At 37.0% G+C, this 23,192-nt stretch overlaps 1 protein-coding gene across 1 annotated transcript; it reads right to left on the minus strand.

The window, feature by feature from the left end:
- Positions 1 to 16,481: 16,481 nt before the first annotated feature.
- On the minus strand, positions 16,482 to 21,241 carry LOC113340838 (receptor-like protein 9DC3). The gene is made up of 5 exons (XM_026585899.1): positions 20,865 to 21,241; positions 20,633 to 20,775; positions 20,330 to 20,520; positions 18,621 to 19,894; positions 16,482 to 18,158 (listed from the first exon to the last, which is right to left on the minus strand). Exons 1-5 carry the CDS (start codon positions 21,239 to 21,241, stop codon positions 16,619 to 16,621), a joined length of 3,525 nt encoding a protein of 1,174 aa, XP_026441684.1. The 3' UTR covers positions 16,482 to 16,618.
- Between the last annotated feature and the right edge of the window lie 1,951 nt (positions 21,242 to 23,192).

Here is a 23,192-nt window from a genome sequence, read left to right on the forward strand (position 1 = left end):
AAAGGACATTGTGATGAAAATTCTCAGATCGTTGCCAACCAAATACGATTCTAAGAAACATGCTATCATTGAAGGAAATAACCTTAATACTTTATCCAGAAATACTCTGGTTGGGAGGTTAAATATCTTTGATCATGAGCATACATCCAAATCTGGAAAGGATATTGCTTTCAAAGCACAAAAGAACAAAAAATTGCTTGACAAAAGTAAATGTGTTGGCAACTATGTGGATGATCCTATTGAGACTGATTCGTCTGATGAAGATCAGTTTCTATGATCACAAGATTGTATAGAGATCTTCTTTTGAAGAGAAATAAACGGTTCGTCAGAGATAAGCATAGATCATCAGTTAAACCTCATGACCGTGTTCTTCCTAAAAACAGGGATACAGTCGATACTGATGATGAGGATATGCCTCAGTGCTTCAAGTGTAAAGGTTTTGGTCATTTTTCCAATGAGTGTCCAAATCGTAGAAAATACACTGGGAACAAAGGTCTTGCTTCAACTCTTGATGAAATGTCTGATCACTGTGATTCAAATGAAGATGAAAAATCAAGTGTTGCGCTCCTTGCTGAAAATATTGATTTTGATAATTGTAGCAATACTCACATCAATCTTCATATTTTTCCTGGAGAAACTTCTTCAACTATTTTGGAGGATAAAATGGATTTTTCTCTGCCTACTGGAAATTCTATTTCTAATGTTTCAGGTACCACAATTTGTCTAGCAGCTTGCTCCGCTATAGTTTCTGAACCATCCTCCACTTTGACGTGTTCTTACTGTACTATTGAGGGTCACAGACTCTCTAGTTGTTTCAAGTACAAGCATAAAGTAGGATATGTCAACAAACTTCAATGGAGAGCAAATCGATTAGCAAACAAGATTAAACTTGTTCAGAAGTCCTCTGAGGTATGTAACTCAACTCTTCTCCAAAGAAATTAATTTCTAAAGAAAAGTTAGACCACTACAAAAAAGAACATGGTCTAAACATTCCGTGAAAGGGGATTTTAGTAACTCTTTCCAAAAAGGTCATGGTGAACATATTATCGTTCACCACAACACATCTTAATTGTGTTGGCTGTGCATCTTGTCTCAAGTGCATGATCCCAAATAGACAAGAGTTAAGCACTTTCAGGTCTTAAAGAGAAAAAGAATTGTTTTTTTTTTTTCTGGTTGGGTTTCGGTTAATCTTTTCATATCATAGATTGGTATTGAAACGAGGTTTTGTTGTTTGTTCATCAAAAGAGGGGTAAAATCGATAATTCTGCCTTTTCTTTAGGGTTGTGAGTTGTGCGTACATGAATCTTCTTACTTTGTATAAAGGTTTTGTAACCCTGCATTCCTTTATCCTTCCTTGAAGAACTCTTATCACAAGTGTGCCCGTAGAGCTTATTTTGTGAATTTCTCTCACAAACCCATATTTGTATGAAGACTCCAAGCATTTTATGATTTCTGATGGAAAAGATGTTAATATGATTGTTAAGCCATCAATCATGAAGGAAAAATATAAATCTCCGTTACCCTCTTCCTTAAAAAGAAAAAGGAGGAATGTGAGGAAATCAAGGGTTGTCCCTTCAAATCTTCAGAAGTTTTCTGGTGTTCTTGAAGAATTGAAGGAAACAAGAAAGGAGATGAAGAAAATAAAGGCTATTGTTTTTAGGACTCTTGAAATTCAGAAGGCCCTGGTTCGGCATCAGTCAAGAAGGTTTGTTGAAATTGACTCCTTTCTTCATGAACCTTATGTTCAAATGGTTGTTGACGACAAAGAGTTCAGGGACGATAAAGAATTTTTCAAAGGTCTTAATATCTAGGAAACTTCTTATGAGAATTTATTCTTTTGTTTTAAGATGGATAACTAGGGTTTGAAATAACAATCATTGTGAGTACACATAGCTATTTCCATCGATTTTCATCTTGCAATGTTTTTGGATTTATTTACTTAAATTCTAAAGTTTATTTGAAAGATGATTTGGCAGTATTAATCTTTATTAGTTTTAATTATTGCAAAAATTGTTATGGGATATGTGTGCTGGCGTCCGTGAACTATGATTATCTCATGTATGTCAAAAGTTAAGTCTATTATATGTCTTTATGCAAATATTGATGGAAAATAGAATGAACTTTTGATAACAAAGATTAATTCTATGGTATCATTATGCAAATATTGATGAAAATAGAATGAATCTTTGTATATTCCGCAGTATTGATCTTTCCATGATCCACTTCTATGTAAAAGTACTGTGCGGATCCGTAAGTTCTCTTATGTTGAGCATTTCCGATTAAATTAATCATGGGTTCTCTTGCGGTTAATTTAATTGAGTTTTCTGGATACAAATTCATGTTTCATGTAATTTTTTATGTCCAAAGAAATCCTTTTGTTCTTGTAAAAGTAAGGTCACTCTTATTGTTCACTCGGGAATGACATTTTATGGGGGAGACTTCTTAATTGAACTTGTGCTTAATTGCCAAATCTTTGTGGGGAGTACGGATGTGGAATATTGTAGGAGTTATCTTGTATCTTTATAAACTCCTTGATGAATACGCTAAGTTTCGACTATGTGAAATCATCGAAACAAAGTTGATATGTTCTCTTTTAGTCATGAAGTATCTCTATGATAATTTCATTATGATCCCGCTAGTTTTCGTACCTTTGCCAATTTATATTGACAAAAAGGGGGAGAATTATTGTGTAGTTCACACTACAAATACATATGGTTTGCGGATTATTATGTAAGGGGGAGTGTTTTTCATTGTGATATGAAGTATTGACTAAGGGGGAGTGATACAAATCACCATAGTATTGTTTTCAAAGTTGTGATGCAATTGGACTTTGATGCTGTGTAATAATACTATGACACTCTATAACAATGATTGAGAGCTACTGTTTTCTCATTGTTATGGCTAAACATCTTCAACAACTATGATGCTGAGTTGAACAAGTTCAGAATCACTGGAGTACTTGGAAGTGAAGAAGATTTTGAGTAATGTTGAAGAACCAAGGAAATCAAGCATTTGGATGAGAAGCTACAAAGTTTATTTATTTTGTAATCCATATGTATTGATAGTTTTGTCACTAAAACTGACAAAGGGGGAGATTGTTAGAGCACTGCTCGGTCGAACTCGCAAGCATTGTTATCTCAAGCTTGTTTGTCAAGTTTATTTACCAAAACTATAAGTTTTGATTTCTAGTCTACTTATAGATAAGTCTCGGATTAATATAGAATGTGTAGTTGAGCTTTAGACTCCATGGCGTTCATCAATTGAAGACGAAGAACTACTAAGGGGAGCTTGTGGAACTTCATCAACAAAAGGTATGTGGATACTTGAACTCATATATCAGTCAAAAGTCTATCTACTCTATCTCTTATTTGAGACAAAAGTCGTATGGCTATATAGACTTCGATTATACACATTTGATATTTCGAGCTGAGTTTAACTCGCTTACATATTTCTCGAAATATGTGTTGGTAAGCTTTCGCTTTAACCAAGTTCATCCTATGTTCTTGGAGAAAGTCAAAAGATGATCATGTGAAAATCGCCTGGTAACATCTTACATGATTTGTGTGAGACAGTCATTTGGTGTAGACTCAGAATGTTTCGTATTGATCTATCGATCACTTGAAAATTGCTTTGAAGCTAATAGTTTGTATGGGACAGCTATTGTCGTCTTCTAAGAATGTTTCAATGATTGAAATGGTAGTTTAGAACAATTAACCATGATTGGATATAACACAATATGCGTACTTGTATGCTAACTGTTGCAAGTTATTCCAAGTCCGAGAAACATAGTATGCATACGGGTTTGTTAGTTGAAGTCCGGGAACTTAGTATGCATACCCGTATGCTTACCGGCGTAAATTCAAGTTCGGGAATTCAACTGAGTTTAGTGGTGTACGACAGTATGCGCACCCGTTTGCATACTGACGAACCCAGACCAAGTCCGGCTACTTAGGTATGCGTACTTGTTTGCAAACTTGAATAGGTTATGTTCTAAAATCGGTTTGTTCATGAACTAATACATTTGTAAATTAAGGAATGCAATCTTTTGCAAACCGTGGCTATAATGTTAATGAATTGATTCGAGTGAATCAAAATCAATTTTTCTTCAATTGTGTCTTGTATACTTCTATGAGAATATAAACAATTGAACAACTCTATAACTAGTTTCATTTGAGTCATTTGAACTAGTTGTGTTAAGATGAACGAGGTTGATATGAAAGTGTTGACATGGATAACTTCGGTTAAATATTGTTGAGCCAGCAAGGTGTACACGTTTAGGTACGGTTACCCATATCTAAATGAAGTCACTTTTCATTTGTGTGTAACAAGCTGAGTTCGATCTAACGGTTGAAAGATATTAGCTTGAGTCTAATCAGGTTTTCATCTAACGGTGAATATTGAATACTTTGTTACCAAGGTAACATTGATTGCAAACCCTGATTTGAAGACTATATAAGGGAGAACTCTAGCAATTGGGAAATCTAATCCCCACACCTCCTGTGTGATACTAGTTGCGATTAGAGTCGATTCTCCTTTAACCTAGGTTTTTCTAAAACCATTATAGGTTAATGAAAAAGAGGGGGTCTAACAACCACACCCAATATTTCATTTAGCAATCTAAATAGACAAACTCCAATATACTTTCAAGAGAATCAACTAGACGTTAGACTCAATCTAGAGAAAAGTATATCAAAGAGTTTTATATCTTTGTTTCACAATGTAATCAACAAATCAAACATAAATAAATCCGTGAGCCTGATTATTATGTGAAACAACTTGAACGGTACCAAAGACCAATGTTCAAGTGTCAATCAATTTAAATCAACAACCAAAGGTTGGATTATCTAATTGATTGATATTAACGCACAACCTGTGATATTTCAATTATATAAAAAAATAAAATGCGGAAAAGAAATAACACAGACACCATAATTTTGTTAACGAGAGGAAAACCGCAAATGCAGAAAAAGCCCCAGGACATAGTCCAGATTTGAACACCATAATGTATTAAGCCTCTACAGACACTACCCTACTACCACTGAACTTCAAATTGGACTGTAGTTGAATCCTAATCAATCTCACGCTGATTCAAGATACAATTGCTTTTCTTACATCTCTGATCCCAGCAGGATACTACACACTTGATTCCCGTAGCTGATCTCACCCACAACCAAGAGTTGCTACGACCCAAATTCGAAGACTTGATAAACAAATCTGTCTCACACAGAAAAGTCTATAGGAATAGATAAATCTGTCTCCCACATAAAAACCCACAAGTTTTGTTCCGTCTTTTGATAAATCAAGGTGAACATGAACCAATTGATAACCCGAACTTATATTCCCGAAGAATAGCTTAGTATTATCAATCATCTCAAAATAATCTTAATCGTATGGTAGCGGAACAAGATATTGTGGAATCACAAACGATGGGACGAAGATGTTTGTGACTACTTCTTATCTTGCCTATCGTAGATTAAATCTCGAGCCAATCTTAAAGAAGATCGTACTCAATACGATAGAAACATCAAGATCAGATCACGCAACTACAGAGAAAATAGTTGGGTCTGGCTTCACAATCCCAATCAAGTATTCAAGTCGTTAACCTACATGGTTTCCTGAAAAATCTAAGGATAAAGGAGAATCGAGTCTAGCTTATGCAACGAGTATCACACAGGAGGTGTGGGGATTAGGTTTCCCAGTTGCTAGAGTTCTCCTTTATATAGTATTTAAATCAGGGTTTGCAATCTAAGTTACTTTGGTAACAAAGCATTCAATATTCACCATTAGATGAAAACCTGATTAGTTTCAAGCTAATATCTTTCAACCGTTAGATCGCACTTAGCTTGTTACACACAAATGAAATGTACCTTCATTTAGGTTTATGTAGCGGTACCTAAACGTGTACACCATGTTGGCTCAACAATAGTTAACCAAGGTTAGCCATATGAATACTCTCATATCAACCTTATTCATCTTAACCATAACTAGTTCAAATGACTCAAATGAAACTAGTTAAAGAGTTGTTCAATTTTTATATTCTCATAGAAGTATACAAGAACACAATTGAAGCAAAATCGGTCTGATTCACCCGAATCTATTCATGAACATTATAGCCACGGTTTGCAAAGAATGCATTCCTTAACATATATATGTATTAGTTCATGTACATAACCGATTTTAGAACTTTAACCTTCAAGTAGCGAACGGGTACGTATACTTGAAAGACCCGGAATGAAAATGGGTTTCACCAGTACGCGAACGGGTACGCATACCACCAATCCCAGCAGAAAATATCGGACATGATCCTTACGCTAGTACGCATACAGATGCGCATACTTAGGTTCCCGGACTTCTCAAACCAAGAGGTACGTATACTATGGTTCCCGGACATGTATTACACATGTGCAAGAGCACAGAACATGTCACAATCCAATAATGGTTAATTGTTCTAAACTCTTATTTCAATCATTGAAACTTTCTTAGAGGATGACAATAGCCGTTTTCACACACTATTAGCATCAAGGCAATTTTCAAGTTATTGAAATAATCATAACGAAACATTCCAAGTCTACACCAAATGATTGTATCACACAAACCATGTAAGATGTTACTCGACAATTTTCACATGATCATCTTTTGACTTTCATCAAGAATATTAGATGAACTTGGTCGAAGCGAAAGCTTGCCAACACATATTCCAAGAAATATTTAAGCGAGTTAAACTCAGCTCGAAATCTCAAATGTGTATAATAGAAAACTATATCGTAATACGACTTATGTCTCAATATAGGAGATAGATTAGAAATAGACTTTCCAAGTGATAGATGAGTTTCAGTCTCAACATACCTTTTTGTTGATGAAGTTCCACAAGCTCTCCTTAGTAGTTCTTCATCTTCAATGATGAACGCTGTGAATTCTAATGGTCAACTACACAATCTATCCTAGTCCGAGACATCTATAAGTAGACTAGAAATCAAGAATTACAGTTTTGATCACTAACATTGACAAACAAGCTTGAGATAGCAACGCTTGCGAGTTCGACCGAGCAGTGCTCTAACAGTTAACGACTTAAAAACTTCATTGCGATTATGAAGTTATACCCAACTATTTTCTCTGTAGTTGCGTGTTCTGATCTTGCTTTATTCTATCGTGTTGGGTACTATCTTCTCTAATATTTGCTCGAGCTTTAATATCCGATAGGCAAGATAAAAAGTATTCACAAACATCTTCGTCTCATCGTTTGTGATTCCACAATATCTTGTTTCGCTACCATACGATTAAGATTATTGTGAGGTGATTGATATTACTAGGTTGTTCTTCGGTAATATAAGTCCGGTGTACCAATTGGTTCCTGTTCACCTTGATTTATCAAAACACGGAACAAAGCCCATAGGTATTTCTGTGAGAGACAGATTTATCTATTCAATAGACTTTTCTGTGTGAGACAGATTGGTTTATCAAGTCTTCGACTTTGGGTCGTAGCAAATTTTAGTTGTGGGTGATCAGCTAAGGGAATCAAGTGCCTAGAGTCCTGCTGGGATTCAGAGGCGTAAGGAACGCGACTGTACCTTAATCAGTGTGAGATTGGTTATGGCTGTCCCGGGGTATTCAAATGTGGAATGTAGTTGATCCATAACCAATCTCACACTGATTAAGGTACAGTCGCGTTCCTTACGCCTCTGAATCCCAGCATGACTCTAGGCACTTGATTCCCTTAGCTGATCACCCATAACTAAAATTTGCTACGACCAAAAGTCGAAGACTTGATAAACCAATCTGTCTCACACAGAAAAGTCTGTTGAATAGATAAATCTGTCTCCCACAGAAATACCTATGGGCTTTGTTCCGCGTTTTGATAAATCAAGGTGAACAAGAACCAATTGATACACCAGACTTATATTACCGAAGAACAACCTAGTAATATCAATCACCTCACAATAATCTTAATCGTATGGTAGCAAAACAAGATATTGTGGAATCACAAACGATGAGACGAAGATGTTTGTGACTACTTTTTATATCTTACCTATCGAAGATAAATCTCGAGTAAATCTTAGAGAAGATAAAACTCAATACGATAGAACAAGTAAGATCAGAATACGCAACTACAGAGAAAATAGTTGGATCTGGCTTCACGAATCCCAAATGAAGTCTTCAAGTCGTTAACCTAATATGGTTTTAGAAAAACCTAGGTTAAAGGAGAATCGACTCTAGTTTGCAACTAAGACACATGAAAGTGTCGGGATTGGATTTTCTAGTTGCTAGAGTTCTCCCTTATATAGTCTTTCAAATCAGGGTTGCTTATAATCAAAGCTAAGATAGCTTATAAACAAATCATTCAATATTCACCGTTAGTTGAAATCCTGATTTAAGATTCAAGCAAGTCTGCTTAGAAATTAAGAAATTAATCTTCACTGTTAGATGGTCTTAGCTTGTTACACACAAATGAAATATACTTATATTTAGATATGGGTAACCGTACCTAAACATATATATTGAGTTGGCTCAATAATATTTAACCGAAGTTAGTGTCACACCTCCAAATGCCTCTTGCAAATTTCTGCGGAAGTGTAACCCGGCAGCACAGTGGTTCTGTGAATCAAGCTTCACCCACCTGCACTTCAGCCTTATAAGTTTACACCTATGCAAATAGCTAACTCTTCAGGTTTACAACAGAAGTATTTTTAGCCTTTTTTCACTTCTCTAAACTTCTCAAATGCATCCCATAATGCATTCAAACATTGCCATACTTTTCTAAAAACAATCATCCAACCAAGAACACTTATAACATGACCCAATCAACTCTTTTTATTGTATCAAAGGAAAGAAATACAAAACTTTTCCACTTAGGGACTTACACAGACTTGTTCACGTTGAACCAAGCCTTAGCCTTACCAAAACTCTCCTATTTTGAGTCTCTCACTCACATATGCAAGCCTTCCGAATTTTCCATGCCTTAGGACTATTTATACAACAACTTTAGTTGGAAAAACCGTGCACAACCGTTGCACACGCATGTGATAGCCATCTGTCCCATGGAGCAGTTCTGTAACCGCCAATAACTGTGTTTACTGGCCAGTTCTCTTCCAACTCGCGCCAATTATACAACACTTGTTATTTTGCAGTTAGGAACCGTCTCCCACGCTTATAAACTCCTTTATAACCATTATACTTCATCACGCGTCATTGACATGCTTGTGAAGCTCTTAACCAACTCGTAACTGTCACTTGAGCCGTATTGCACCACTGTTGTGCTTTACTGAATTCTGCCTCGCTCCAATGCTCAGTCATCTTGGCCCTGCATGCTTATTACTCTAAGCAAATGCACAGACAATCTTTATGCTTCAATCATCAAGGCCAGCTCCTTAAGCTCATCCTGGTTGTTCATGCGTCATATGCTTCACTTAGCCAATTTGCTTGATAATAGCAACGCCACTTTTGCATTACTATCTTTCTTTCACTGTTCAAGCTTTGGACAGCCTTGAACTAATGCCATAAAACAACTCTTGGTCTATTATATCTTCTTGCATCATCCTTGAGTTTGGGCCAACTCAATTCCTTGGATATGCCTCAACGCCAACATCGCATGTTGCATCTGTCACTTTGGCCTCGTCTTGCCTTTCCCTCAATGAAGCCTCATTGTGTCGGCCAATAAGCTTTATTACTTAGACAAATTTCTTTACAGTGTAGCACTACCTTTGCGCTTCACTGGCCCTGCAGGGTGCCAATATCTTAGTGATTGACGGTTTATACAGTATACCGCTATTATGGCTTCGTAATGCGCCATTACGGCGGAGCAATGACTTGGCCTGCAACACTGTAACGGCGCAATCATTGTGCGATAATTTCCAGCCATGTTATAGACCTCGCCCACCTAATTCGTTCAACGCCCTCGTCGAACGTGACCCAGTATAAACACTATACTTGTCTTAACCTCGCTGTTTGCACTTTCAGAACCTTTTCTGAAATTCAGCAATCATTGCTGGCTTTCGTACCATGCCAACTTTCATGCTTTATCATCGGTATCACTTAGCTTTACTGCTTTGTCATTTATCTCATATATTTGAGACACTTCTCGGTGTCATGCATTACGCTTACACGACTACTCAAATTATGCATCAATACCCAAATGCAACCTGAAATTCTTCTTAGCCAATTCTCTTTAGGCCTGAACTTCGCCTCGAATCATTTATGCCTAAGTATACACACATAATGATTCTTTTTCTACTGATCACATCGATAACTTCCATAGACTTACGCCTCCCGACTTTTCCTTTTGCATACTAACTAAGCATGACAAGGACTTATAAACGACTTGGCTTCATTTTCAATCAGTTTTGTCGGCACCTGCCTTGAACTATAGTTCTCCATGCCCTCTGTTAAGCATGTCACGAAGTGCATATGGGTTCTCTCCACATAAGACACCCGAATTCAACACTTCATGCCTCGCCAAACTCTGATTATGCAAGTATCATTCAAGAACTCATTTCTCTGAATGTTGCCACTAAGTATAAACTCTTTATACTTATGTCATCTTGCATACCCAAACCAGAATTGCAAGTTTCCTTTGCTTAATTCGCTAAACCAAAACTATTGAGTTGCACAGCCCATCTACACAACTGTGACTGACTATCTTTTGGACATAACATATCTAACTCTTTAGCTGTCTATATGCCATGCCTTCAAAGCTAACAGGTCTCAAACTATTCCTTTGAACGGCGTTTCCTGGAAAGTGTGTGTCTTTCTCTTGGCCATGAGTTCTTCCCAACTCATGCTTGCTGATGATGTGATTTTTCACTTGCTAGCTGTATTGCTTGCACTGTCACCGCCCATCTGATGTCGTGCCATTTTTGCAATCCCCAAACAGCAACATCACTTTTACATCAACTAAGACCCTTGTCATATACTTTGCTTATTAGCTTTCGACTTGTCTTGCTACTGCATACGTTAGGCTAAGTATGCTATACTGCAGCATCTCCCAATGAACTAGCTTTACATCGTAAATAAAGAGGCAAGACTTTATAAATGAAAACACCTTCATTCATTACTGCTTTTACATAACAAGATCATGTACCGTTACATGATTGATCCACTGATCATTTTGGAAACCTAAAAATTCATTAACAAAGCAACTTGCTTACACCAAAGCAAAGTATATACAAACTTGAAGGCTCAAATAAAAGTCTGTACAAACCAAACTCTACACACAGAGTTTGCAACAACCAACAACTAAAGCTACATAAAACAAGGTCAGAAACACTCTTGTTTCGGCGCCAAAGTGTTGCCAATGGAGACAACAACACTTTCTCTTGTTCTTAGCTTAGTTTCTTTTGTCGAAGTGAGTGACCACTTCGCTGCGAGGCCTCTTCCTCTAACTTTCACTTCGGCTTTCACGAGTCTTACTGGAATGACCCCCATAGTCATTCCCAACTGATGCATTGAGTTGCGCCTTGAGTGGACAGCTTCTAGCAAAGTGTAAACATTTGCAAATGAAATATCCCCTATACTTCCGGGATGAAGGGAATAATTCATCTCCCTTTGGCTCATGCTTACGCTTGTTGCCTACAAATTTTTCCTTCCTTTTAGCCTCACCTTCACAGATTTGCACATCTTCTGTTGTTGTGCAACTGATAAGCTCTCTTACCGCCTGAATAACCATCTGGATACTATGAATTTTGCGCCTCTTGAGTTCAGCAATAACCAAAGAACTCGCGCCACTCAGAAATTGGAATATCTAATCTTCTTCACTCATGCCACGTACTTCTTGCACCAATGAAAGGGAGTTTTCAGCATATGCATGTGGTGTACCCGTCATTTTTAGCCTACTCAAACTCTCTCTTGCATACCAAGCACCATTGCTTGGCCATAACTGACATCTCAGTCCATCTTTCATGTCACTCCATGGCATAGGATTGGCATAACCAGCAGCTTCATCTTCTTGCAGCATAGTTCTCCACCAAGCCTTTGTATCACCACCAAGGTAATTGCCTGTAAGAGTTACCTTTTGTCCTTCCCAAGTTCCATTCGTCCTCAAAGTATGCCTCAACGTCATACAAGAAATTCTCAATATCTCTAGCATTTCTAGAACCTGCGTAAACTCTTGGCTCGGAGACTCGATTAGAGCTTTATCCATACACGTTCGCCCCTACAAACATGCCGTTACTGATTAACCCATGAATGCTTGTCACTTCCTCAGACATTTGCTTCACATGGTTTATTAGTATGGTCTTTATGTCACTGAATTGCACCTTCAATTCAGTCACTTCAGCATTGGTTTCACAATTCAAAAGGGTTGCATCAGACACCTTGTCTTCCACTGCACCTACCCTTTCATCGAATTCTTTGAACCAATTTGTCGTCCTTCCTTCAAGTAAATCTAGCCTGCTATTTTCTTCAGAAACAAAAGGATTTCCAAGACCATCCCATCCCATATCTATGGTCAAATCACCAAGATCACCATACTCCTCAAGCTGATCAAACGTACTCGGTAGTTCTTCGTCGATCATCATGCCTTTAGAACTCATTTCTAATGAAAAACTCTGAAAATAATGCGCCACTTACTTGCTCACATGAAAATAGATTAAGAGAGAAAGAAGCACCAGCGTGTTATCCAACAAATACACTCGAACTGTGTACCAAACACAGCTCTGATACCCGAATTGTCACACCTCCAAATGCCTCTTGCAAATTTCTGCGAAAGTGTAACCCGGCAGCACAATGGTTCTGTGAATCAAGCTTCACCCACCTGCACTTCAGCCTTATAAGTTTGCACCTACGCAAACAACTAACTGTTCAGGTTTACAACAAAAATCTTTTTAGCCTTCTTTCACTTCTCTAAACTTCTCAAATGCATCGTATAATGCATTCAAACATTGCCATACTTTGCTAACAACAATCATCCAACCAAGAACACTTAGAACATGACACAATCAACTCTTTTTATTGCATCAAAGGGAAGAAATACAAAACTTGTCCACTTAGGGACTTAGATAGATTTGTTCACCTTGAACCAAGCCTTAGCCTTACAAAAACTCTCCTATTTTGAGTCTCTCACTCACATATGCAAGCCTACCGAATTTTTCATGCCTTAGGACTATTTATACAACAACTTTACTTGGACAAACCGTTGCACACGCATGGGACAGCCATCTGTCCCATGGAGCAGTTATGTAACCGCAAATTACTGTGCTAACTGGCCAGTTCTCTTCCAACTCGGGCCAATCATACAACACATGTTCTCTTGCAGTTAGGAACCGTTCCCACGCTTATAAACTCCTTTATAACTGTTCTACTTCATCACGCGTCATTGGCATTCTTGTGAAGATCGTAACCAACTCGTAACCATCACTTGAGCCGTATTGCACCAGTTTTGTGCTTTACTGAATTCTGCCTCTCTCCAACGCTCATCCATCTTGGCCCTACATTCTTATCACTCTAAGCAAATGCACGGACACTCCTTATGCTTCAATCATCGAGGCCAGCTCATCCTGGTTGTTCATGCGTCATATGCTTCACTTAGCCAATTTGCTTGACAATAGCAATGCCACTCTTGCATTACTATCTTGCTTGCACTGTCCAAGCTTTGGTCAGCCTTGAACTAATGTCATAGACCAACTCTTGGTCTATTATATCTTCTTGCATCATCCTTGAGTTTGGGCCAACTCAATTCCATGGATATGCCTCAATGCCAACATCGCATGTTGCATATGTCATTTTGGATTCGTCTTGCCTTTCCCTCAATGAAGCCTCATTGTGTCGGACAATAAGCTTCATTACTTGGCCAAATGTCTTTACAGTGTAGCGCTACCTTTGCGCTTCACTGGCTCTGCAGGGTGCCACTATCTTAGTGCTTAACGCTCTATACAGTATACCACTATTATGGCTTCGTAATGCGCCATTACTACGGATCACTGACTTGGCCTGCAACACTATAACGCGCAATCATTGTGCGACACTTTCCAGCCATGTCATAGTTAGCTATATGAACATTTTTGTCTTAGCCTTATTCATCTAACACTTCTAGACCAAATATGATGATCAATCAATCATTAAAGATAATCAAATTAATCTAATTGTGTTTCAAATAGAGTTTAATTGTTCACTATCTTATAGAAATATACATGAACAATTTGAAACAAAATCGGATTGATTTTTAAGTGTACAAAATACTTATACTAGAATCAATTCATGAACATTAACCCACGGTTTGCAAACTTAATTTGCATTCCTTAAATCATAAATGTTTTAGTTCATGAGTATGAGAATCATACATAACCGATTTTAGAACTTAACTACCGTGTTCGCAAACTAGGTAAGCGAACAACAGCTCCAAACCTTGGCCTAGTCAAGCCATTCGCAAACCAGGTTCGCGAACAATCGTCCCGTACCCAACTCAGGTAAACCTGTTCGCATACTAGATACGCATTCTAAGAAGAAATTAAAAACTTCTTGGATTTGGAAATGCATTCTGCAAGTAATTGAACACATTAAAAAAATATAGTATATGGGAAGTTGGTGATGGTTCTTCCATAAAAATATGGGAGGGTCGATGGTTACCAAACAGGGAGGAGATTTTAGCAAAATCTACTCCTAATAAAATCACAAACATAACACTTTTGCCAGAATTAATCAACCCTGACACAAAGAAATGGAATCAAGACTTGTTACTCTTTTTTTGATATTTCCTTGGTTCAAGAAATCATGATTATTAGATTATACATAACCAAGGATGGGAACCTGAAAAAAGAAAAATTGAGATGAACCTTCAGTAAAATGTCTATATGCTAAACTTCAAAATCCCTCCAATTTAATCTCTACAAAAACAAAGAAAGTTTTGGAAAGGCTTGTGGAGTATGGATACTTCTGAGAGGATAAATTTTTTCATCTAGAAATGTCTTCAAGATACATTACCAACAAGACAGAAGTTGGGATCACATCAAGAAGTGGAAACAAAATGTGTTTTCTGCCAGCAGGCTGTGGAGTCGACTTACCACCTATTTTTCGAATGTGATTATGCAAGAGCAGTTTGGAATTTATCTCCAATAGCTTCATATGGAGTATTCTAACTCAACCTCTCTTAACATTTTTTTCTTAGATAATTACAACGAATGGATGAAAGGAGACTTAAATTCCATATATATGGCTTTAGCTGCTAAGAAATTTTGGTTTATTTGGAAAGAACGGTGCCTTAGAATTTTTGAAAATAAAAATAAAACCCCTGAACAACTAGCTCTAGATATTTCAAGACACTATACCTATTGGCATCCAGAGAATTCAAATAGGTTCAAAGAACATAACAATAGGAATCTACAACTTAATCTTCATTGGAAACTCCCAATTACAGATACATATAAACTGAACTGCGATGCTTCTTGGTCATCTGCAATTACTGATGCAGGTTTTGGTTTTATGCGCAATTGGAAAGATACTTTCCAAGCAGCAGAAATGGGAAGTTTCAGGACCTCTTCAGCTGAAGAAGCAGAAGCTATAAGCGACAAAATGGGCCAACATAAACAACATTCAAAATCTGGTCATAGAGGGGAATAACCAAGCAACTATCAAATATCTACAAGGAAATGAAACTTCTATCCAATGGAAACGCATAGCAATATTAGAAGAAGTTAAGAAATTTGCAAGACATCTAGTCTCTTTTTTGGGTTGTCAATATGTGGACTGAAAAGCAAACAAAGTAGCAGATCTTTTAGCAAAGAAAGGAAGAAATCGACCTACTGCGGTTTCTTGGAAAAATGATACACCTATGTTTTTAATTCCTACAATAGCTTTTGACACTGTCAAAGCTTGTGAAACTTGTATTCCAAATAACAACTATGTATCAGTTTTAGATGAAGTTAATCCTACGATTTAGCCATCGGAAGGACAACTCAGACTGAGTTAGTTCCAAATGAGACTGAACCTGCAGATTAATAGATTTTACTAGTAATATATATCTTTATTTCCAAAAAATAAAATAAAAAGGTATATGCTACAGGATAATTAGATGGGAATTTATGGGTATGAAAAACAGAAAGAAGAAAAAATAGGGTAGGATGTAGGAAAACCAAAAATAAACTAAAATAAAATTATTTGATCGATTGGTTTTCTCACATCAATCAATTAGAAATAAAGATATTTAAGCAGAAATTATATATTATCGCACGGACGTGTCGGAAGGATATACATCATGACAAACACTAAATATAATTGCGCTTACGAGTTACTCCCTCCGTTTCTAAAAAATAGGTTTGATTTTGTGCACACCAAATAAACCTATTTTTTAGAAACGGAGGGAATACAACATTAGGTGCTACGACATTTGCAACAAAAAGGTGAAGTTTGTTAGACTAGCGCCTCATACTATAATTGTAAGTTCGGTAATACCTCCCACACTTATTGTAAATGTAGTAACAAACATCACCTTTTTACAGAAGCTGATCTTATATTACATGATTTATAAAGGGAATACCAATACTATTTGGGGTGGTACCAATTCATATAGGAAAAAAAATGTTAACAGATCCTCACCGTCGGATCCTCAATTGATATCACCCGCTAATAGTGGTATCCTTTTATAAATCATGCTATATATTAGATCACCATCCCAATTCCCAATTACAATCACCTATACTTTTTTCTTGATACAACCTCCTATCTTTCCGGCAACAGTATCAACAACTCTCCAGTACCCAAACCACCAGTTTTTTCTGCAAAGCAAACCTAAGAACAGACCCCAAAACCCTACTCCCACACCCAAAATAACAGAAACCAATAACAACATCTTATCTCTTGCGCCGTCTTCATCACGTGTTACATGTAGGTTGGTGTTATCACCAGTACCACCACTACTCGTAGGACCAATGGGATCACCGTCGCAACGCTTCTTTGTAGGAACACCACACAAAAGTTCGTTACCGAGGAAAGCTGAACCATCCCCACCTAGACCTTGGAAGTGAACATCTTCAGGGACTCTGCCACTCAAATTATTGTAAGATAGATTTAAATACCCAAGATAGCTTGCTGATGCCAATTCCATTGGGATCTCTCCAGACAGCTTATTGAAACTCAGATCCAAAGACTCTAAACCGGTCATGTTTCCTACGCTTGACGGTATTTTGCCGTGGAAATGATTATGTGATAAATTAAGCATTGCAAGCCCTTTTAGTAAACCTATTTCTTGAGGGATATATCCATCGATAATGTTGTTTGAAAGATCGATACCTGAATTGTAACCATGTACGCGTTGAACATACTGCGGGACCCCTTTGATCACTATTTCTAATCGATAATCTGGGATTCTCCAACCACCACTGTAAACTGCGAACGTGTCATTCGGTCTACTTCTTAACATCGCCATATTACCAATCTTGCCATGAAACGGACCGGAGAAATTATTATTTGATAAATCTAAGATCTGGAGGTTCTGCAAATTGCTGATTTCTTTGGGAATGGATCCATTGAACTTGTTTGACCTTAAAGATAGAATACGAAGATATGGAAAGTTGGCAAAGAAAGTTGGTAAATTACCTTCAAAGTTGTTGTTTCCCGAAGTAAGAACATTTAGTTGTTCAAATTTTTTGATGAACTTTGGAAAAGTACCTTTGAGAAGGTTATCGTGCAACAGGAGATATATCATTGTAATTTGTGCAAGTTCCTTAGGAACCTCTCCGGTGAGATTATTCATGCCAAGGTGTAGAACAGTGAGAGAGCTGCAGTTCCCCAAACTAGAAGGTATATTTCCAGTTAAGGTGTTATTGGAGAGATCAAGAACATGAATGCTAATACTCGATTGCAAGGCTTTGTAGTTCGAACAGAATGAGAGAGGAATCCGACCTGATAGTTGATTACTAGATAATAAAACATGGCGAGCATTAGAAAGCCTTTCTCCGACTTCAAATGGGACTCCACCAGTGAACTGATTTTGTGACAAATCGAAAGCCATATTCATTCGAGAGGGAACAGGAAGTGAACCTTCTAGAAAGTTTCTCGACAAATTAATGGACATGAAATGATTATCATCAAAATGAAAAGCACGTGGTAAGGTTCCATGGAGATTGTTTTTTGAAAGATCTAAGATGGTGAGGTTTTGGTTTTGAAATAGACATGATGGTATAGCTCCCATAAGATTGTTATCAGACAAATCCAATGTGTCGAGAATAGTAAAACTGCAAATGAAAGCCGGAACGGATCCAGTAAGATTATTATGAGATAAATCCAGTTGATGAAGATTAGTGAAATTGCCAAAGAACGGTAGGACATCTCCATTAATTTTGCACGATTGCAGCTCCAAGCTCCCCAAATGGTATTGAGACGGGAATGTTGTTGATCTATCTGTACGGTTATGCTATTACTTGTAAGACATAGCCTAGTGAGGTTTAACTTATTGATCCACGAGTTCAACGAAACAGTGCCCCCAACAGAGTTATAACTGATATCGAACACTCTGAGACTTTGTAGTTCGGGCATGCAACTTGGTATTGTTCCGCTTAGATTGTTACGATCTAAACTCAATTGCTGAAGAGAAGTAAGCTCGCACATTCGATCAGGTATGGGTCCTTCCAAACTGTTTTCCGACAAAGATAGGTATTGTAACGTTTTCATATTGGAGAAGGAAGGAGGAATATGACCTGTTTGAAGAGAGATCAAGATACTGCAATTTTGAAAGAGATGAAATTGTTGCAGGCAAGGATCCTTTTATTGAACAGCCTGATGCGAAAAGACTAACCAGCATGGGAGCATTCGAAATGGAACTCGGAATCGTCTCGTTTACAACAGTGGAAGAAGTCCAAAGTGCTTGGAGTTTAGGCCATTGACGTTCAAACATGGATGTAAAACTTAAATAAAGATTATAGTTTTGTCTTACATCCAGCCTTTGAAGCTGAGGAAGGTAAGGAACTGGGTCATACAAATTATCACAACCAGCTAATTCAAGGACAGAGAGGGAAGTAAGGTTGGCAATTTGAGTTGGGATAGGAGAGTCGAGATTTCTATGGAAGTTCATTTGTAGATTTGATAGTCGAGAAAGATTGAGTAGCTCTCGGATAGGAGAGTCGAGATTTCTATGGAAGTTCATTTGTAGATTTGATAGTCGAGAAAGATTGAGTAGCTCTCGGATAGGAAAAACTGGACTAGAGATATCGCTATCCGATATATGAAGTTCTTCAAGATCAGCAAGAAATGATATTGGTTTAGCCCAATTCTTTTTCGTTGTTGCCTCGGATATATCAACACCATTCAATCTCAGTACCCTCAGATTGACCAACTCTTTAACCCAATCTATGGAAGGAGAATTAACGTAAAAGGGAAGTGTACTAATACTTAAACTGCTGGGAACAATATTTTGGATGTGATTAGAAACATCGAGGTATCGTAGAGAAGATAAATTAGCAAACTGTGTTGTAATGGAGCCGGGAAACGGTGAATAGGAGATATCAAGATGAAGGAGATTATGGAGTTTTGAAAGCTGATACTGGATTTTTGAGTAGTTTAGTAGATCATTGAAACTAAGGTCAAGATACTGAACGTGAGTTAGATCCAACAAAGAAGGAGATATCTTACCACTAAGTGAAGTATTTGGTTGACGCTGATATAAATCAACATCTTTGAGGTAGTTTTCGAGTTCTATATTTCGAAGATCAATTGAAATGACACGAAATGATTCTGTAGAACATATGATACCGTCCCAAGAACAACAGTTCCGGTGACGGTCTACATTCCATGACGACAAACGTCCTGCAGGGTCAGCCAGAGCTGATTTGACGCTAAGCAAGGCGTTTCTTTCAGTGTCAATGCAGCCATGACAGGATACTAGATATTGAATTATAAGTGAGAAGAAGATGAAAAGAGCATATAGAGTGCGGAATGGTAAGCGATTTTTCTTATTGGATTCATGCATGGCTAACTGAATTTTAATAATCTCTCACTAAATATGATATTGTTTGAAACTGTGCAGTCACAGTGATCCATATATATTCATATATAGTATATATATATATATATATATATGCATGCATAAGACTTCTGTTGGATTATTTACTATCTATCTTATCGGATTCTTATCTTTTCCAACTGCAACTCTCACATCTCAATCGTGTATTACACTTCTAACGTAGTTGAAGGTTGCAAATTCCCCGTGATGAATTTGGGGTGTATAACTGATATAGACCTATTTCTGCTGGATTATTAGACAACTCAAGGTCGTGTATTTCATGACAACTCTCACCATCTTTTTTCTTGTGTGGCCTATATTTCTCAATTTAACTTTCACTTGCAACTTTTTTTTTTTTGTAAGTTAAATGCATTCAAAGAACTAACTTAGGGTGTTAGTAACCCTTACATCATAGGAAGTAGAGCCGTCAAATGTAGGAATGGAGGTCACCATCCTAACATTAGATTTATCTACTTCAAGGGCATCCTTAATACAAGAAGGAGGTATAGTCTCCCAATTCAAAATATGACTAAAAGATTTGGCTTCCTTTGCCAAAGTATCTGCTACAATGTTCGCAGTTCTCGGGACATAAAAGAAACCTAATTTTTTTTTGACAAAGATGTAATTCACTCTTAACTTCATCCATAATGGCTTGATTCTGTCATTCGATTTCAGACTGTTTCTCATTTAGATAATCGAAAAGGTTCTTACAGTCTCCTTCCACCAAAAAGTTGGACAATCCTCTTTCAACCACCCATTTCGCTCCTTGCAGCAGTCCTAATGCTTCTGCTTCTTCAGCGGTAGAGGCTGCGAACGGTCCAGCTCGTCCTTGTTCAAAACCACCAGCATCATTCCTGAGAATTAAAGAAAACCTTCAGGCAAAGATTTGGAAATCCATGATGCATCTATATTGATTTTCAATTGAGATTTCCTTGGAAAGGACCAAGTAGGAGATCTCATATGGCCAATACTCACGCGAAGAATAGAATGTTTACCTTTAGACCAGAAATCTAAGAATCCTTGTATTTCTATACCCAATTGTGCACCTGATTTTTGTGTCTTTTCAAACACTCTGTCACATCTGTCTTTCCAGATAAACCAAGCTTTAGTTAAAATTAATTCTATAGAGATAATTTGATTATGTTTCCCCATCCAATCCTTAAAGATATCTAAGAAGGTTGTATTACTGTAAAAACAAGCTTCTATAAGATTTGGTTCTGCAGCCCAAACCGATTTAGCATAAGGGCAAAAAATCAAAAGGTGTTTTGCCGATTCTACATCATTACATCCAAAAGTACAGTTTGGATGCACATCCTCCATGAATTTAGAAAGTTTCAAATTGGTAGATAGCGCACTTTGTAAGCATTTCTAGGCAAAGATTTTTATTCTGTCAGATATCTCTAAACTCCATAGTTTTTTCCAAAAGGAGTCTGGTTGTCCTAAGTTATAATGGTTCTCAGTTTTCTCATTCAGTTTGGTGTACATGGACTTGACAGTATAAACACCAGACTTAGTTAGAAGCCATCTTAGAGTGTCAGATTTACCTTTAGCTAGTTTAATATTGATAATTCTATCAACAATATGATTAGAAAACATTTATGAAATTAAAGTAAAGTTCCACTTCTTTGTGATTGGATCAATAAGATCTTTCACAAGTGTTAAATGGTTATCGGTAGTTGTTTTCCCGCTACCAAGGTTGTTCTCCAAGTTGGGGATCCATCTATCATCCCAAATATTGATATGATGTCCATCTCCTATTTCCCAAATGCTAAATTGTTCCACTAATTGAATACCTTTACTTATGCATCTCCAAATCCAAGAGCTAGTAGTAGGAGTTTTAGACTTGAAAGGTGAAAGATTCCTAAAATATTTAGGTTTCAGTTGGTATACCCATAAAGCATTTGGTTCAGTTAATAGCCTCCAGGCTAATTTTGCTATCATAGCCAGATTAAATTTATGAGCATTTCTTAGACCTAACCCTCCCTTGTGTTTAGGTTTACAAAGACAAGAATAAGATCTAGGGTAATATCCTTTATAATCAGTGTCTTTCCCCCACCAAAAATCTCTCTGCAGTGCATCAATTTTATTTGTAATTTTCTTAGGAAGTATGAAACAACTCATTTGATAACTAGCCATACTTGCTAAAGTTGCATTGTTAAGAATGAGTTTACTTGTTTGAGCAAGCATTTTGCCCATCCAAATTTTTATTTTGTTCTGCATCTTAGAGACTAAACTGTCAAAAAGTTGAATTTTAGCCTTAGTAATAAAGAGTGGAATTCCTAAATAAGAATCTAAGGGGTTAATTTTTTTTATTTTTAAAAGTTTACTTATCATTCTTTGATGTTTAGGTTGAATTTTTTTACTAAAGAAAATCCCGGATTTATCAAAATTAATGAGTTTCCCAGATGTTTTGCCAAAAGATTCAATAAGAGCTAGAATGTTATGGCATTCTCTTAAATCTGCTCTAATGAACAACAAGCAATCATCAGCAAAGAAGAGATGATAAATGAGACTATTCTTAGGAGTAATTTTGATACCATTTACTAACTTCTGCAATAAGCATTTTGGAGAAGATCTCCATACAAATGATAAATAAGTAAGGAGATAGGGGGTCTCCTTGCCTGAGTCCCCTAGAAGGTTTGAAGTATTCCCCTGGGCTTCCATTTAGTAGCAAAACAATGGAAGAAGTAGAAATACATTGAGAAATGAGGTTGCAAAAATTATTATCAAATCCAAAAAGCTTTCATGGAAGAGATCAGGAAATTCCAATTAACTCTGTCGAAATCCTTTGACATGTCGATCTTTATACCTATTCCAGCATGCTTAACCTTCTTTTTCTTAAAGGAGTGAATTATCTCTTGAGAAATAATAATATTGTCAGAGATTTGCCTTTTAGAGAGAAAAGCAGCTTGGAAAGGAGAGATCAAGACATTGAGAAGAGGTTTCATCATATTTGATAATATCTTAGCTATAATTTTATATATAGTATTGCATAGTCCAATTGGTCTAAAACCACTTGGGTTTTTTGGTTGTATACTTTTAGGAATTATGAATAGAAATGTTTTGTTGAATTCAGGGTGAAGTACACCTGTTTCAAAAAAAACCTTTAATGGCAGAGACAACTTGTTCACCTACTGTTTCCCAATTCAGTTTAAAGAATATGATAGGCAACCCATCTGGGCCCAATGATTTGTTAGATTTTAATTTTTTTATTACCTGCCAGATTTCCTCAGAAGAAGGGATAGAGTTTAGGGCCACATTTTCCTCAGGG

Source organism: Papaver somniferum, unplaced genomic scaffold (genome assembly GCF_003573695.1).
Source record: "Papaver somniferum cultivar HN1 unplaced genomic scaffold, ASM357369v1 unplaced-scaffold_24, whole genome shotgun sequence".
In the NCBI taxonomy this organism is placed as follows: Eukaryota; Viridiplantae; Streptophyta; class Magnoliopsida; order Ranunculales; family Papaveraceae; genus Papaver; species Papaver somniferum.